The sequence below is a fragment of the Pangasianodon hypophthalmus genome, chromosome 8, assembly GCF_027358585.1.
Source record: "Pangasianodon hypophthalmus isolate fPanHyp1 chromosome 8, fPanHyp1.pri, whole genome shotgun sequence".
In the NCBI taxonomy this organism is placed as follows: Eukaryota; Metazoa; Chordata; class Actinopteri; order Siluriformes; family Pangasiidae; genus Pangasianodon; species Pangasianodon hypophthalmus.
Window position 1 is genome coordinate 10,420,100 of NC_069717.1, and position 19,410 is coordinate 10,439,509.

Consider the following 19,410-nt stretch of genomic DNA (forward strand, 5'->3'; position numbering starts at 1 on the left):
GTCCACACCGAATCATTGGCCCGTAAACTGCACGCCACTGATTCTGCGGTAAAGATGGCGGCGTCGGAGGGGGCGCGTAGTGGTTTCAGCAAAACAGCTCGACCCCCTATGGGTCCGTTTTAGAAGGAAATAACTTCGGGATCCCCAGAACAAGAACTGCCGGGTCGAGTGGTGCCGTTAAAGTGAACCGAACTGATTGGTGACACATTGTGCACAGTAGAGGCGAGGTGGGTGGGATCACACACACACACACACACACACACACACACACACACACACCGACTGCTAGCTCTCGGGCTAGGCTATCGAGCTAAGAGGGGGAGAAGAGCACAGTCAATAGGCCGCTCCGCTGTTTCTGTTGAGGGGGGATGTGATCCAGGCGGACGGTGGTGTTTCCTTGCTTCGGTCCTGGCGGATCTTTTCACGCAGACGCGCTGGTGAAATGGGACAGCAGGTAGGGCGAGTGGGTGAGGGGGCCTCGGCGGCACTCCAAAGCCCACCGCACGGCCACTCACAGCAACCGCAGCCGCACCAAAGCAAAGCGAGCCGGGGGAGCAGCTCCGGGAGGAGACCGCGGGAAGCGACCAACACCGGGACACCAGCGTGCAGACTCGCCGTCACAGCTAACGCGTCCGACCCTGGAATTAACATATTCACTCAGCACTCAGGTAAATAAACTCACAACACCCCTGTCCAGCTCACAGCAGTGTGTTTTAGGGCTGTCAAATCAGTGCAAGGTCATGCCAGGAATATGAGGCTCTCCAAAAGATGAGTAAAGCTAGCGGAAATGCTGCTCAGAGTTCCAGGGTTTAGCTACATGGCCTGAAAAAAAGAGAAAACAAACCCTAAACAGCACACATTTCACTCAAGTTGTGCAAAAAGTCCGGAATATCAGTCAGCCGTTGGTGTGTTGAGCGCTTCCTGATGCTCTTGTGTGTTAATAATGTATAATGAATGGAGGTTAGCTGTTAGCCGGACAGTGGGAGTCACACTGGGACTTCCTCCATTTGGATGTGGCGAGAGGAAGCATGGTTTTCCTGGCATGGACTTCTGGAGATTGTTATAGCCAACCAATATAATAACATAAAATAATGACTTGTTTTTAATTTGGCCACTGTGAAGGATTGATGTCTTGTTAAGGGTTCATTTCTCCAGAGCCAGACTCCTTACACAAACTACTCAGTGTTCATCATTTCTACTTCCTTGTAACAGAAACAAGATCTCATCCTTTCTGCATTGACAGCAGTAGGCCTTATTGTGTCAGAAGCTACTCTGCTTTCTCAGATTTCACACATGCCATTTTTAGTGAGTCAGTTTCAGTTCACCCAAAGCCAGGAAGCCTTAAGATGCTGAAGAAGATGGTAAGGATAATATGATATGATACTCATCCTATCATTCTTACTATCATCTTCACCGTCATAACTGCTCGAGATGATAGTGAGGACGGTAGGAGTATCGTACCGTATTGATCACTGTGTTTCTTTCCCCCCCAAAGAACTACGTCTTTTCCTTTAATTGCACATAGATTGCTTGGTTTCATCCCCAAAGCACTTCTCTTTTATTCTCACTTAACACCCTCAAGTGGTTAGCTAATGTCATGAGGTCTGCTTATAGAAAAAGGCACTATTTAAATCCTGTTTCTTTGAAATGGGAGGAAACGATCTCATCAGCAGTGAAGCTGCAGCCTGTGGTGCGTGTTGTCTAGCCCCAGATGTACAAAAAGCCCAAAGATAGAAAGAATAACCGCCAACTGAAGGAATACACAGGGGCCTATTGGTTGCGCAATAGTCATGTCATGCATCTCCTAGGCAGTGAAGGCAGCTCACACAGCTTCCCTGGAGCTCTCCGAGGCTGGCTGTATCAATGTCCAGGCTGATATCAGAAGTGACTGTGATGGAAGAGAACGGGCGCTTGGTCGAGAGTTTGCGTCTCTCTTACATCAGAATTATACAAGGGCATTTTGCATCTTGACAGCGAACCCCTTGAGCTGGAAAAGCTGACATGCAAAGGGCATCACATTCGTTATTTTTACACTCTCATTCCCGGAAATGTCAAGTGTCCTCTCTATAGTGTGTTTCAGGATAATGGCATGGTGATTCTGCAGGCTTTCGACGCCGCGAATGAATGTCCTTAACATCAGATCGTAGTGTAATGTAATGAACACGTATTTAAAAAAAACAAACAAAAAAAACAAAAACAGAGACCATCTTTTCGCATTAGTTTCCGCTTTGTTACAGTTACTAACAAAGGCAGATTCATTTCCTTATCCATTCACTTTCAGTCAGTGAAGGAAGTAGAAAAAAAATGTGAAGACGTGCCAATTGGTTATATAAATAATATTCAAGTATGATATTATGGAACACTACAAATATTGCCCAAAAACTTTCCATTTGGAAGGAACCTACTTGGGTTGGTAGCATTTATGCTTCTAAGATGGACAGTCCTAATGACAGCTGGCCTGCTCAGTTGACATGTTAGACGGTTTGAACTCAGCATCTTGTGTTTGTCTCAGCCTTGATCCTGCTATAAGGGTTCATTTCACGTAAAATGCTGTCTGACTGTACAGCTAAAGCCTGGGTCACACTAGAGCTTTAGTATGGGGTGCGTAAAGTCCAATCTTAACCCCTCTGATCTGCTCACAGTCTAGTCATGGCTAACTCAATTTGAAATCATAAATATTAAACATGTTGAATATGTATGACTGAACATCCTGTAGTGAGGAGAGAAGACAGATTGTGTCATTTGAAAACGCCAGCTTGATGATGTGGGAAAGACTGGTAACCAGTGACAGTTGAACTAAAATGTAGTCCAGCTTGATCTAAAGTTGCATTTCGTAATGAGAAATTCTGCAATGAGATGATGAGATGGCGATCCAGTACTATCTGTGAAATCTGTCATTCCATCTAAGCCAAAGCATGTTTGGCTCATCGTCTTGTTGAAAGCTCTAACAATGCCTGAATCTCCTGGCAGAGACAAACAGGTTTTGCTCAGAAATACTGTGGTAAAGCAGAATTAAAGAAACAGTCAGTCATCGCAAAAGTCCTTGAGAAATCACTCCCAAAACAGACCCAAAGCACCAGTGATCCACTGCTGTATTTTACAGTGGGTATCTGGTGCGGGCTCATTTCCTTGTATGCAGTCTCCTTTTGTCTCTAAACATGCTCCGAGTATGCGTGATTAAAAGTTAGATTTTGGTCTGATTTTGGTGGACCACAACACACGATGCCGAGTGGTGCTTGGTCACGTTAAGGTATTGCATTTTGTGCGTTCTTCTCAGGAAGAACTACAACACTTCCCAACTGCTTGTTGTTGTGAAAGTGGTGTTTAACAGTTCATTTTAATAAACTAAACTATACAGTTTTAAAAGCGTGATCTTTGGGCCCTCTCCTTCACCTCATCACTGTGTGTTCATTGGTCCAATCTGCAACTTTTCAGAAATGTGAAACTTTTCGTTATATGCTTAATGTTATGTATAACTGCATATGTACTGCATTTTTATATCCATTATCTGATTTGTGCAGGTCAACAACTGTAGGTCTGTTTTGTGTTCTTTGGTATTTCCCATGGTAATGGATGACGAAGGGATTTTACATGTGTGCAGTCTCATATTTCTACCCCAGGGAAACAGTATGTGGTGTAAACGCAACAGCAGTTTAGTATGTTGTAATAGTGCTGGATGATTTTCACAATTAACTCAGTTAATTTGAATTAATGTTATAACTTATAATGTTCTAATCACAGTTGTACATGTTTATATATACAGTATGTATTACATATTTAATTTAAAAAAAAAAAACACTGCCAAGATAGACAGGCATCACTTCGCCGAGGAATGAGCTCGTAGCAAAGAAAGGTGGAAATATTACTTCAGAGATATGGAATTGGTGCGAGTTTGAAAAGTCAGTTGAACAAGTTTATGTAAACTATAATGCCGTATTCGACTTACCTCATAAGTGGTAATTCGCCAGTCAGAATGACGTCATTTTCCACCTGGGCACGTTCGACTGGAGGAGTGGAAAAAAGAATGGACTCCTCCATGTTTGTCTTTTGTTAGCAACAAGTACATGAGTGATGTACAGCGACCTGTATAGTAATTGTTTTAAATTTAACAAGCAAATATGTCTATGTTGATTGAGCTAAAGCGAATACTTGTGTACTTACATAGTTACATAGACCTCGAGTCGAACGCAACGTTAGATGTAACATTTTCTGGTGCCGTTCCGTATGACAAGAAGAGCCCAGTGGAAAGAAATTATTGACACGACGGCATTTCTTGTTGCGAAAGACATGGTCTTCATTTACACTGTCGAGAAAGAAGGTTCATTAGGTTGTGAAAAAATAGTAACAGCACCATCTGTATCAAATAGTACAAACAGTGGTTAAAATTTTTGCACAACGTTTTTCCTGTCGAGAAAGATTTATTTTTTTTTACGCTATTTACATCTACATTTACAAGTCCATTCTAATTAAAAAAAAACAAAAAACTTTGAATTAAATTGCGTCATTTTTCAATTGCATTATGTAAGAACTATAAAAAGAAAAATTAAAACGTAATCGAGAATCTCAAGAAAAACCTGAGATTAATTTTTTTGCAGTATTGCCCAGCTCTAGTAGATATTTACAACACTAGACAAGATGAATTTTCATAAAGAGGCCATCTCGCTTTAAAACTACTGTAGCATATATGAAAGCACATGCAAGCAGACTTAACAATATCATGATTGCATCCTGAATATCGGTATAACACAGATTTTTCATACAATTATACCATCACACGCCTAGTCACCATATGAACCTGGTTAAAACAAGGATATGTGAATATGCGGCAAGGTTCTGTCTGAGCGTTCAGAATCTTTATCTTCATGGCCACTGCAGACTTGAAGACGGTGAGCCATCCAGCACCCTGTCAGGTCATCAGGCCACTTCAGCATTCTCTAGCATTACTTATTTATCAGCTCTGTCTCATGCTTAATCTCAGCTGTGTGATGCATTTTAGCCCATTGCGCTGTAGTTTAGCTTTCCAAAATGAAGTCTGTTAGTATGTAATGTACTTAACCTCCAAATCTTTATTTAGCATATTGGTGCATACGTTACAGAAAGGCTGCTTAATGTGCTTTTATATTATTTGGAATTAACCAGCCGTATGTCAACTTAATGCACTCTCATGAAGCTAGCAAGCAGCACAGGCAGGTCATGTGTGTTAGGATGTCCAAAGGATCAGCAGATTAACTGTGGGGATGAACTAGAGGTGGCAAATCCACTTTTCAGCATATCCATGAAAAAAGATTTGATGACACATGAAAAGTCCCAAGAAATATCCAGGTTTGGAAGCGTGGTTGTGAGTTAACTCTAATCTAGGGAACACCAGGGGGCATAAGAGAGCCACTTCACTGGTTAAATGAATGTTCCCAAAATTGTCCTAATAACTTGTTCACTGTTTTTCTTCATACATTGTATAGGACCAGTGAGTGATATGAACAATCCATGTAGGAGTTCTCCATCCTTCTCCTTAATCTCACTTCATTATGCGACTCTGGTCCTCCCCAGAGCAGCTCCGCTCAATCTCCCCTCATTAAAGTGCGGCTTAGTGGGAGGAAAGGAAATGATTTGTCTCTGGTGGGGGTGGTGATAGAAGGAACACCACTGCTTTGCATAAGCCTACTTCTGTGTGTAAACAATAGTGAGGGTCCAGAGGATAATTGTGTCTCTGTTTAGTACCGGGAACCAACTGTCTCTGGTCCTCTTCCTGTAAAGATGCTTGTGCTAGAGACACTGTTTCAGTGTAGATGCAGTAATAAAGACATGATCAGGGGCTGCCTGAGAGAGCGTCTGTGGACTGAAGTCGATTGGTATGGATAATGATGTACGAGTGTAAATGGTGAAGAAGTGCTTCTGTGTGGGTGGATCTTTTTATATCTATAACTAAAGCATGGATCACTTTTCCATCTGGCAGTAATTATTTACACTGGTGGTGTAACTGATGCAAAATGTATTTGTTTATTGAATTATTTTCTAGGCATAAGTGATGTGTGCGCCGATCCATTATCAGATAACTGCTAACGATACCCTTTTTCTTTCTATGTAATAGAGGCACCCTTAAGTAATGAGGCACCCTTAGGCCGTGTTCGAGTCCAGTTTTTTGGCGTATCTGATATGGGTAGGAAAGATTTTCTGTAGTCTTGGCAAAAAAAGAAAAACAATAAGAATAACACATGAAATTTGAATTTCTTCCAATTGGATTTAAGCTACATGTATATGTGGTTTTAAATCCAATTACAGTCTGATTTCTGGACATGCGTCTGACATGTCAAATTGGATTTAATGCACTGATGGCTGGTTGTGATATTAGATCGAGGGCTAAAATCTAATATCAATGGCATGATGTGAGACAAACAATTTCTCAAACACACTTAAAGGCATATAGGAGGCTGCATTTGTAAGTTAAATTATTTTTTTTTGTGTGTGTCTGTAATGCCTGAATAGGTTCATGCTGCGTGTCCTCTGACTACCAAGCATGGTAAACAGGAAAGGTGTAACCATTTTATTAAAAAAAAAAAAAAAACCCTAAACTTGCAGTTCTGTAATCTGTCCTTTGTGTCTTTTTTTTCATTTACTTATTTTTATATGCGTCTCCTCAGTCACTGCTGTGTTACACGTGTGTCACTGAAGCCTGAATGGAGATCGGATGCAGGGCTGTTTGACTCTGTGTAATCACTGTGTGTGTGACTGTCACTGATAATCTGGTCTAGAAAGAAATCAGCCCAAGCCTCACTTCTTCATTCCGTTCTACCAGTGTATTTTTTCTTATCACCATTTGTGATACTGTTGTTCTTGGTTCCACAAAAATCCAAAGTAATTAGCTATAAGGTATTTCTTAACACCAAATAAGCTGATATGGATGCCAAAAATGAAACCTTATATTGATGTCATTTTATCTTTGACAGACGGGGTGGCATAGCCCCGCTAGCCTGTTTATACCAGCCTCCTTTGTTTTCATGTGTTTTATTGGTTATTCGGTGCGCCCTCATAATTATTTTTTCCCTTTCTGTGTCTCGCCTAACAACGGACAAACACCACGCACAAACAAAAGTCATACCTTCTCATATTTCATCAGCCTTTTTCCTGCAGCGGCATGTTAATAGTACATCACTGTTACTGCATGTAACTCTAATGGCTGTTCAGGGGTTGTGCAACATTTCATCTTGAATAATCTTTATTGTTTGCGCTGCTTCTACACTAATAATTAGTATTAGTGCAAGCCCACTTGTCATAATTTAAAAACAGATGGTCCAAAATGCCATATTATATATGATTCACACGTGTCTCATGTTAGTTTACATGAAATGCAGGTACAAAAGATCCAGTGACTCAGACAAGCGCAGGAAAAGTCGTCAGTGAAAGACTGATTTGGTAGCTCAGATCTGGCTTTGAAACATCCTTGAATCAAGAACTTAATTTCTAATCATGAAATGATCAACTATACATAATTATTCTTATTTATTTTTTAAATATCAGGTGTTGAGTTTGGTTAAGGTACAGCGTTAAGTATGGCTGGTTGTGTGAAATGTCACTGCTTGAGGCTATGTTTATATAATGTAATTAACACCATTGTGTAGTGTACTGGATTGAACCAGAACATGTTGTGTTATGTAAGATAATGAAAACTCTGGTGTTCAATAAACACGTAGCCTTTGTGAAGCACATGCAGGGGAACAGGACTGAACAGAATCCTACCCTGAGATCAGCATGATCCGAGTGTCTGTTTGACTCATCGGCTTTCCAGCAACCATGCCTCTGCTCGGTAAAGCTGATTACTTGAAGTAGTCCGGTATACATTTTTTTTTTTTGTCTTATCTCAGAAGCTGATGCAGCACTAATAGAGTCTGAGATCGACTTGGTCTGTTTTTGCAGCCACAAACCCCTTTACCTATAAAATAAATTCCACAGACCCCCTCAGTACAGATTAGTTTATGAACATAATCAAACTATTCAAATATTAGGCTCATTTCTAATTAAATATGTACACCTAAGGTCCAAGTTGACATTATTTTTAAGTTATTAGTTTTGAGTTATTGGGGTTTGGATTAAATCCGGATTAAATCAATACAGGTTACTGGTCAAACTTGCTAAGAACTCAATAAAATGTTGGATGTTCCTTTTTTTTTTTTTTTTTTTTTTGAATTAAGACTTAAAAGCAAGTTGGGCTTGGTGTAAGGACAGAGATCTGAGGTAGGAACAGTAGCCTGTGAGTGCTGTGAGTGGGTTTTGGCTAACATATTCCCTGCATGATGCAATTCAGGTGAGTAAAGTACGCGGGCTGATGAGTCTGTTTCCGGGAGGATTGAGCCTTTATCGACTCATCACACAGAACAAGTGGTGTTACTGAGCAGTGGGAAATCTGTATGTCAGATACAGTGTCATGATGTTATGACCAGAAAGGACCACGTTAGTTAGTAGCTGTTAGTAGCAGATACAGAAATGTTATGAGAAGAATGTAAACAGCACTGACTACTTTCACACAACTCTGCTTTTGTGTGTGTGTTTGTGTGAGTGTGTGTGTGAACTTTAAAAATTTTTTCTTGCAGTTTCTTTTCTCACTCTCAGTTTTCCGGCAATATTCAATGTCCTATTTATGAGAAATCCAAAGCAGAAGTAGTGAGACAGCAAACGTTGGACTGAAAGCCCCAGAATGTGATACAGCTGTTTGATGCAGTTGTGCTGAGTTACAGCAGAGACTTGGCTCAGCTAGTTACTGATCTATGATAAGACGAGCATGATATTAGCATGAAAGCTGAAGCTTTGGAAGCTGATCTGTTTGAGCAGAGTGTACAGATGAGAAGGTGAGAGCTCTGGACAGACTAAAGGACTAAAGCGCCGCTGCATTGCTCTCTTTAGGTAGCGATAATACAAGGGCTAAATCGCACTGGCACCACTATCAGCGGGTTGTCAAACCACATTGTGGGTAGTGTAGGAAACCATTAACTGAAGTGAAATTAGATGAATGTGTTAATGAAAAAATAGTTTAAGCAAAAGAAAATCAACTACGATTGATCTTGGACATCAGCGAAGATCACGTGTTAAATATAAAGGTTAATATGCAAATCATTCAGGGTGAATTTTCTTTTTTTTTATTATTATTTATTTATATGTGATTTATTTATGGTAGCTCCCTGTGCGTAAGTCTGATTATAGCAGGATTGTCATGGTAACCTCTTTTACACTGATCATGCTAGTTTCCTATTTTTGCCCAAAAATAAAAATTCTGCTTATAAACTTATGCAGCCTAAAATTGGCTTAAACAGCTACACGTTATTCTCCTACCTAGATGAGGCACCGTGATCACTCATAATTAGTGGAAATATCCGGCCTGAGCAGAGAGCGAAGAAGAAGAAAATTGGAAGTAAACAGCTGAATTATTTTCCTTTTGGTGTATTTCCATCATTGCAGTGTAGTTGTCCTGCTGATATTAGATGTCACCATGAACTAAGCGTGTGGCTTATTTGATTGACAAGTTGTCAAAACGTAACATTGTGTTTGTCCGCCAACAGGAACACGCTCGCATGTGTGCAAACAACCGGGGGGAGAAAAAAGCTCTTCTCTGTCTTTGGATCAAAATAGAAACAGCTGAAAGAAGGACAGCATTATGCAACTCGCATCCATAAAAAATAGACCACATGAATTTTTAGAACGCAAAGGGACTGAAGCAGACTTATTAGCACCCGGTAACCTCATGCCAGTTGTGCTGACTGGATCAATTTTTAAGCAGCTTGATTAAAAAATTGAAGATGCTCTCACCTCACTACTGAAAAATGCAATGAAACTCATAACTTACACTAGCGCTACTGAAAGAAATTCAACTACTGAGCAATTTTATCATATTGCTTGGGTACATTCAGACATGTTGATTGAATATTTTGCCAGATTATTTTGTATTTTTAAAGGATAACGTGTCCTTGAAACACATTAAATATGTTTGTATTGAAATGTTTGGGATATGTTTCATGATTGTGGTGGTGTTTTGTTGGTTGATGATGTATTTTCATTATTCTTGTGAGAAGTTGTTGATTGTGTGTCACGCTGATGTCGCAGGAAAGAAAATGTAGGTGATCTCAAACAAAAGATAATCGTCATGTTTTATATGTTAGCCCCTAAAAGCGAAAGAGCAAGACTTTCTTTTCTCACTCTCAGTTTTCCAGCAACGTTCAATGTCCTATTTATGAGAAATCCAAAGATCTGTTTGAGCAGAGTGTACAGATGAGGAGGTGAGAGCTCTGGACAGACTAAAGGACTAAAGCGCCGCTGCATTGCTCTCTTTAGGTAGCGATAATACAAGGGCTAAATCGCACTGGCACCACTATCGGCGGGTTGTCGAACGACATCGTGGGTAGTGTAGGAAACCATTAACTGAATTAGATGAACACGTTGATGAAAAAATAGTTTAAACAAAAGAAAATCAACTACGATTGATCTTGGACATCAGCGAAGATCACATGCTAAATATAAAAGATAATATGCAAAGCGTTCAGGGTGGATTTTTTTCTTTACACACACCCACTGTCACTACTGCATGCTCAAGTTCTCTGTCTGAGAAAGTGTTACGACACAATGGCTGTTAACACAAAAGGAGTTAGATGAGTGGGAGTGTGGCGACTATCGGTTCTGGAGAATGTGGAAACCTCGGACAACCAACTCTGCAGGTATCAGTGAGATAGATAAGTTTGTTATTGGTGAGTATGTGTCTAAAAGCTTTCTATTGTTCATGTTGCTGCCTCTAGAAACAGAGGGAGTGAGTGAAAGTGAGTGGAAGTGTAATATCCTGCTGTCCAGAACATAGAAAAGTGAGGGATTTAATCTTAATTGCTCACATTAGTTAATCTCTCTGTGCTCATGATAACACTTGCTTTGCCTTTGCCTGCTGTTTGTGGCTAACTGCGGGTCTCTTATCCACAACACCGCTCTCAGGCGAAGAATACACTGATTTTCTAACCAATTTCCTCTGGATTGGTAACTCAGTTATACTACCTGAAGCATGCAGAAGTGTGGGTTTGTTATCCAGCCACTAACTTATCCATATGAGTAAATTCATTAAAGAAGTTTTTCTGTTTACATTGACAGTATATCTGTAATTTGTATGAAGAATCAGATTCTCAACAACTGATGGATCAATCTATTTTTGTCCATGCTTCAGGAAATCAAGCAATGCAACTCCAACTGAAACTTGCTGACCTGCATTAATTTCTCCTTGTTTCCTCTTTCTCACATGACCGGCATCTTTCAGTTGAGTCATGGCAGTAAGGGGAACAGTAAGAAAGTGCTGAACCCTCAGACTGCAGAGCTTCCCCTTAGCAACCATTTTTCATTCTGTCCTGTGTTCTTGACATTGATGATCTAGTACTTTTTGAACAGGCAGCTATGGACCCAACAGCGAGAATATAGCTTGCCCTTTTCCTTGCTAGTCCAAGCTTGGCGTTAAGGCAGCAGCATATGTGTGTTTTGACAGTTGGGCAAATGTTAGATCAGTTGCTGAACTGACTTGGGTGTAAATCAGTGTATTTACAGAACATCATGTTTAACCTCTGTGATACCAGCCAGCACCCCATCTAAAAAATTGAATAAAACTAATTTTTAAATTAAGTAACTAACCAAAAACATGTGATTTGTTAGTTATTGTAATGACCAAAATTCACTACAAGTCTATGTGAAGTCACATTAGTGCATTAAAGCCCATTCACCTCAAATCCTAACCAAAAACTAGCCAAATTAATATCTTTTTTTTTTTTGTGCTGATTTGTGCTGTCCAAAAATAGTTTGTGCCTGGGTGATTATTTGACGTTATACATTTAATTCACTGTAATGTCACACTCTGGCATAGACCTAACTTCAAATAAGGTGCTTATTATAGCTCAAAAAAAAAAAACACAGCCTCAAACAATATTTTTACAGGTCAGCATTAAGACAAATTAACAACATAAGTTCTGCCCCATTTTTTTTTTGACGCCAAGAGCAAGGTTCGTAAAGTAATTTCACTCCTCCTAACTGCTGAGCCTGCTACGTTAGCTGGATTCCACTAACACTCATTACTGGGGCAGGAGTCGGATTTCCATTTGCTCACCCTTCATTCTCCAGCCTGGTCGGGTTCTCCCTCTTGTCTGACTGCCTTTTCACTTGCCATACTATGCGCTATGCTGAATTTTGTGTGCCGAATTAACAGGCATTCCTTACACAGCTATAGGGATGGGGTTAGTTTTCCCTTCACGTAACAGACCCCTATTCTTTCACAAAAGTGGTTGATCTACATGCTGTAAGAACCAAGCCCATGCAACCAGTGTCTGAATTCCCTGGTAGCCTCAGACGGGCTAGCTATGTGCTCACTGTCTCAACATTGACCATCAGAAGGACACAGTCCTGGCTTGGACATCCCCTGTAGCCCAATGACTGATCACCCTCCCTGTTCCTCATGTGAGATGCATAAAGATGCTATGTCTACAGCTGAGCCTGGAGGAGTTTCTACCAGGTTGACATTGACCTGGCATCTCCACTTCTGGTCTCAGCAGAATCCCAAAATGGGTCTGGGTCAGGCTCTGCCAACTGACAGGCACCACTTCTGCCAGGCTTTAAACCAGCCATGGCAGCCACTCAAACTTGCATCGCTGGTGCTCACCAGACCAAGCACTACATCCAGATGTGTGCTGTCCAAGCAATGAATGGCGATGAACTAATGATGATCTATTGGGTGTGTGCAAATCAAACTTGTGAAATCTGTCTTTTGTGCCAGGGTGGCTCTTTTGGCCTGCTGCTAAATAAGCCCTGGAGAGGACAGCGCAGGACCAAACAGACCGTCCCTGTGGCTCCACTGGTGACCGCAACCTGGTTCTGTGTACCTCTAATTATCCAGATGACGATTGTATTGGCAGAGAATATGGTGAGCTTTAGTGGTTTTAGTAAGAATAGCTCATTCTAAAAAAAAAAAAAAAAAAAAAAGGTGCTGTCATTTTACTGTACGGTAGCAAATGCTGAAAAGACACCTCAGTTTCTCAGAATACTTTCTGAACGGAATGTGTTTGCATTTGTAAGCATTTGTAAGTGAATAATCAATAACGGAAATATTGGATGATACTTATCCTTATGGTAATTGGAAGCCAGGCAAAAGGAGAGGCTCATCCGGGGGTCCATTAAGCTGAGAATGTGAACATGTGGGATTCTTCATTAGTGCCCCTGATGGTGTGGGATATTCAGCTGTTATGAGAGAAGAGCTTGGGTAAATGGCTTTGGGTGCTCTTCCCCATTATACCCCAGTGCATAACTAGTTAGCCTCCTTAGTCAGATTGATGGGCACTGAATGGCATCATGACCATGCATCCACTTAGCAAACTATAAGAGGCTCACCACTTTAGGCTGTGCACTTTAGTGCCTCAGGGTATTCTGACTTGTGTCACCAGACTGTGTTGTCTTTCAGAGCCTTTTGTTGTCTGTATTAGGGAACCTACAGATGATCAGGTTTTTGCAGTTCGCTCACTACAAACTGTGCTACGTTATGCAAGCCATAGAGTTAGTAAGAGTTAGTGCTTTCTAAATTGAGCATGTATCTAAGTCTCAGACAAAAAAGGTTTGACTTTTGGTTGTACTTTGGAGAAGTTTTATACGAATATACGGAGGGCAGTGGGTGCATGAGAAACTATTGTTGTGACAAACTAAACCTCACTGCACTTTCTTCTACAAGGCATGTTGTATCTCTAAGATTATATTGGATATCTTTGGATATTGAGACACGCAAGTAAGTAGCAGGTCCTCCATTGTAAAGAGCGTGTCACGTCTTTGCTACATCATATTTGAGCGGTCTTATTGGTTGTGCTTTGAAGAGGTTAGTGGAAACTGGGTCAGAGTTGAATTTGAGTAAACTTTAAGCACAGCGCCAAGGAGGGAACTCCAAGGTGGCGTTGCCTGCAGGCAAAGTGGCACTGTTTTCTCCGTGGGGAAGCGATGGCTTCAACGGCACAAAGCAGTTTTTTCCTCAGATCATCTGTAGGCACCCTTAGTGGTGTGTTGATACAGGTTTTTTCAGATTGAGTACATGTTTTCTAGCATTTGTCAGTACTGATACTGAGTAACCTACTTAATATTAAGCAATAAGGGACGCCACAGTGTTAGCAATGAACTCTTTTACCGAGTTTTATGTTTAAAGCTGCAGTAGTTAATATTTTCATTCGTTACTAATGCAAATAATGTGGAAAATTATGTAGAAATGATTTTTAAAAAAAAGCTTAAGTCATTGTCTCAAAACAAGTGTACATAGCTGGGAAAAAAAAGTTTGAAAACGGTCTGGAAGTTTGTTTGTCTTTGGATTGGCCTCTTGTCAGTCATTGTATAAACACGCCCCCAACGCCCCTTCACATCCTCATAAATCATTATGAGGAGAAGTAGCACGTTTATAGAGTTATAACTTGGCTTTCATGCAGTTGAATGTCCGAGAGCACTTGAAAATAATGCTATGACAATCCTTGCTGATGCTAGCTGTAGTTAAACCAGTATAAGTTTTAGGACTGGAGCTTGAAAGGGAGGGAGTTCAATGAGTAAAAAAAATCAAATCGTCAAATCTTATTCAACTCCACCCATTTAACCATTACAGACCTATTCTTCCACAAATCTTACCTAAGGCACCTTAAAGATGTTATGGTGTTTAAACAGTGTTTTTATTAGAGAGCATGAGGGTGACTGAGCTGAGTGCACAGAGCAGTATCAGCGAGCGTGGTCATTAAAAATGTGCATACGTTACCTGACAAAAGCATGTCTCCATGCTCGGTGCTCACAGAACTGAAATTCTGTCACACTCGCCTCACTGCTCCACGCTAACAAATTTGCTTTCTCAATTCACTACAGCTACGCTTTGATTGCTGTTATTGGGACGTACGTCCAAATTGCTGCCATTTTGTGTCGTCTCTTGTTAGCGTGACAACGCATGCACACTAAAATCAGTGAGAATGGATTTGACTGCATACCTGATACACTTACAGGTAACGATGCATCCTGTATTGCATCCTTAAACTGTATTGTAACTGTTGTGTAAGTTGTGTGTGATTCTGTGATGTTTGTAGTGTAATCTTTGGGGCAGATTTGGGCAGTTCTATTCATCACCCAACTCAGCTGTTGCAATGTTGCAAAGCTGATGACTACAAATGAAAACATTTGCATGGTTAATCAGACTGGGGGTCTAAATGTCCTCAACGCTTTATGAGACAGAGAAAAAGGGGTTTGGGTCAGAAATTGGTTTTAAATTTTAACAAGATTTATGTAATGGTTCTTATGTTTTTCTTTCTTCCCCTAAAAAAGATCACTTAATTACTCTATTGGTTGTATTGCCTATGTGCCACAGCATTTGTACTCAACATAGTCGTATATTCCTTATTTGTGATCTATAATGAGTATATAGGATGATAAAATTTAAAATCATCAATTTAAAATCTTGGATGTTATATCCTCTGGCTTGTGCATTAAGGATCTATACAATAGTAACACATGCTCATAATAATCTGCTGGGCAGTATGGACATTTGCATGTCATGCAAATAACCCAGTGCAAGAAAGCACACCTACACTGGCGTGCTAGACTATTCGTCTGCTAAATGAATGCCAATGTATTATAGTAATAAAGGTAATAAACAAATATTGACAGATTTTTCACATTTTGCACAGTAATGTGAAAGATTACTTGCAAACGTGATACACCTTTAGAAGAACATGTAAATAGTTTACCAGATGGGACATACTGTAACTGTATGTAATGGGACGGTGTGGAGCGAGTGGCGATGGTGTTGGACTATCGGACACAAGATTCTCCCAAACATTACAAGAGCTATGTAAACGCTGCTTGGATTTCTGTATGATTGTAGGAGTGCGACTGCAGGACGGGTTAGCAGGTAAGCAAATGGTGCATTAGGGGTGTTTGGTGTAGTTACTCTACTGTAACAGCACCATGTGATGATCTGCCGGTAATGCTTGTAGTTCTCTTTCTGATCATAAATTACTTCCCACTTCTAAATCAGCGGTGGCCTGGCTTCCCAGTTTTGGTTGTTTTTATCTTATTTATTTATTTATTTTTATTAATAAGGGATGAATAAGGTCCTTCAAGTGAATGGCGTCATTCTTTCACAGTGGACTTTCTCATCTGGGTCTATTGTCTGATGGAATCATTGTTCGGTGCTTCCTCTGTGTGTCTGTGTGTGTTTGCAGTCTGGTCGCTCAGAAGGTATTTAAGGCCAGATTGTTTTGTATTACTCTGAAGCTAAAAATACTGTGGCTGCATTGTGATGGTCATAGCAGCGTGGTTGGCTCATCACGGAGCACAGTTTTAGATAAAGAGGCATGTGGACAGGATGTTTGCTTGTCATCATGCCGTGCTTCAGCATCCCTTCAGTGCTCTGATAGCATAACATCCTCCTTTCTCACCTCTGAGTATGTAGCATGAGGTTTATTGTGCTAAATTTATATGAAGTTGTCATTGAAAGACTTTGCTGTTGCATTGAGGTGCGTGAAACCTACCATGTTGGTGTTATCATTAAGTAGTGCCTAATGTACTGCAGTGCTTCCCTTGTTACTGGAATCCTCTCGTTCTCCCTCACAGTCGGCATGTCTGTTTGGCCTGCAGAAACACGCTCTGTGATGAGTGGTATGATGATGAGAAATGATTAAGCACCATCTAGCAGGATTTCACTGATTTCCCTTTTCTGTTCATGTTGTTTGTGCTCAGGAAGGACTAGATTTGATCATATATTTTAAGAAAATGTAAATAAATGATTCCGTGAATTTCTTCACAAATGATCGACTACAGTCTGCGTGTGTTGGTAAGCACTGCTACTGTTGACTGAACTGAGTACCACGTTGTGTATCCGCTTAGAGAGATGTTTTTGGGACTATAGAGTGGTTAGTCACAGACTTTCTGTGAATGTTGGTATGTAGGTAAATGTGAATCAAACTTTTCAAACCTTGAGACTTCTGACCTGCATAGAGACTGGGATCCTACAAGTTCCAACTGGAAAACCTGTAGACGCAGGGATGTTTTTCCTCTCATGTGGGTTGTTGCCATGCCTCACCCTAGAAAGAGAGAGAGGGAGAGAGAGTGCTGCAACATTATCCTATACGGTCTTGCCATAAATTTCTGACTGCAGAATGTCTGATCCTAAAGGGTTTTACTCGTTTAAAGCTGGGACCCTCTCTGAAGTGGGTTCTGGGGCTGTCCCAACTTCAGGCATGCTTAAGATCTGGTGAAAGACATCACCCTTCCTTCATCAGTCAATGGAACATGAAACAACACACATGCAACATAGTTTCCCAGCAGACTTCAGGCAGGCTTTACTGGTTGATTTGGTCTGGGATAAAGTCATCACGGCTGCGGTTGCAGTGTTTATAGCTGCAGATGTGAGCTCCTACTCAGTAGTGGAGAATGCAGGATTCAAGATATGCTAAAAGTGATTGAGCTGTGTTGTACACCATTTCATCATGTCCACCTTTTAGGAAAGATGTAATTCCCTCATTATGCAACCAAAAACTCTAATTTTCCTAATCGCTAGCTGTAGTTCTATCACAGCCTGGGCTACATCTAGAGCTACAGAGTTTTACCTGACTGCATTGGCATATTATCTTGAGATAGCTTGGGGTATACCCCACTGAGAATTGTACTAATAAAAATTTGCCAAAGAGGTAGCATGAGCTATAGTGCGGTGCGTAGACTACGCAAAAAATAATGTGGATGCTGTAGCAATTGCTGATCTGGGTCTACACTTTGTAGGCTTTGCACTAGAATCTCAGAAATGTTGGCTTTTTTCACAGAAGCTACCAGTTTGTTGAAGAGAAAAAAGGGACATCATGAAGCTCACAGTGTACCAGTGTGTTCTTTACGTTGTTTGGCTTGGTGAAGTGACATCTTCAAAAGTAGGCTGCCGTTTTCTCTACACTGGCTATGAGAAGAATGTCAAAGGCATGGTAACCCTTTCTGATGATTATTTGAGTTGATGTTCCTCTTTCGGCTGCTCCCGTTAGGGGTTGCCACAGCGGATCATTGGTCCGCTTATTTGATTTGGCACAGTTTTATGCCAGGCGCCCTTCCTGACACACCCCTCCCCAATTTTATTCGGGCTTGGGACTGGCACTGAGAGCGCACTGTTGTACGCAACCCCAGTGGCTGGGGTAGGTTCCCTGGCCAGGAATCGAACCCAGGCCGCAGCAGTGAGAGCGCTGTGGCCTGACCACTAGTCCTCCAGGGACCCCTGATTATTGTTTGAGTACTGGATCAAAAAATTTTAAACCCCTGAAGAGAATTTTTGGTCTTGCTTCTGAAAATAACCTTGAAATCAATGTGTATATCCAGTGAGGTCAGCCCACCAGTAAGCAATGTGAAGACATCCAGACATCACATGCATCATCAAACTAAAACATGCTTAGGTAATCAAAACTATAAAGAAAAGATTAGAACAGAATGGCACCTTGGTCAACTAAACTCATGGTGCTTACTCTTACTATATTATGTTCTACTTCTCTACCTAATTCAAATACAAGGACATCTTCCACAGAGAGCTGGGCTTGGGGTTGTGTGTCTGTAAAAGTGAGCTCTAAACACGTTCCTGGGAGAAAAACTAGCCAAACTGGAAATGATTGGAACTGCCCAGTAGGCAGAATGCTTCATTAAACACATCAACTCTGTGGACATCTAGATCATGTAGAAATATTAAAATAACATGGTAGTTTATACATCACTGACTAAAATCTTGCCCAGATCAGTATTTGCTTTTAGACATTGAATTGACCAGATCAGAAAATTAGAAATTTTTAGAAAGCTACACCACCAGATTGGAAATTTGTTGACCAGCTCCTTGTCCATGGTCAAGAAATGGCAAACATTTGAGAAAAGCCTTAAAAGCTAGTGGTTCTCCATGCTGGGGCTTTGGTCCAGCTAGAACATTAGACTGAGAATAGAGATAATGTAACAACATTATCATCATTATTTTTGATGAAAAAGACCTGCTTTATGAACGCAAGCCCCAACAGAGAGTCAGATTCCTCAGCCTCGGGGCTGTCTAACTAAATCTGAACGTCAAACTGGAAGAGCCATCACTAAATAAGGGAAAAGTCTGTGACACCTATCACCTACTTACTGTGTAGCGTTGACGTGTTTATCCTGGTAGTTTGACGCCAATTCGCATTTCCAGGCTGTGGTGTCACGACAATCTTATGTTACAGATGTGAATCACGGTGTTGAAATAGTGAGGATTATCCCACCATTCAGTAGACGTGATGAAGCCCCCCGGATGTGTGGTGCAACATCTTCATGACTGCCCAAAACCTACTAGTGTGAGACAAAAAATGTTTCCTCTAATTAAGGTTTCTGACACAAAAGTGCAGCTTTGGATCCTTGGTTAAA

General features: G+C 40.8%; 1 protein-coding gene across 3 annotated transcripts in view; it reads left to right on the top strand.

Annotated features, from left to right (window-relative positions):
• abl2 (c-abl oncogene 2, non-receptor tyrosine kinase) overlaps positions 1–19,410 on the top strand; it is a 34,730-nt gene continuing 15,320 nt past the window's right edge. Inside the window, exon 1 of one of the 3 annotated variants that reach the window (XM_026918011.3) lies at positions 1–668. In XM_026918011.3, coding sequence (XP_026773812.1) covers positions 443–668 — 226 coding nt within the window. In that variant the 5' untranslated portion in view covers positions 1–442. Of the gene's footprint in view, positions 669–8,159; positions 10,728–19,410 lie in introns of those variants that run through there. The other 2 variants (XM_034306634.2, XM_053236170.1) reach the window with 2 other exon arrangements.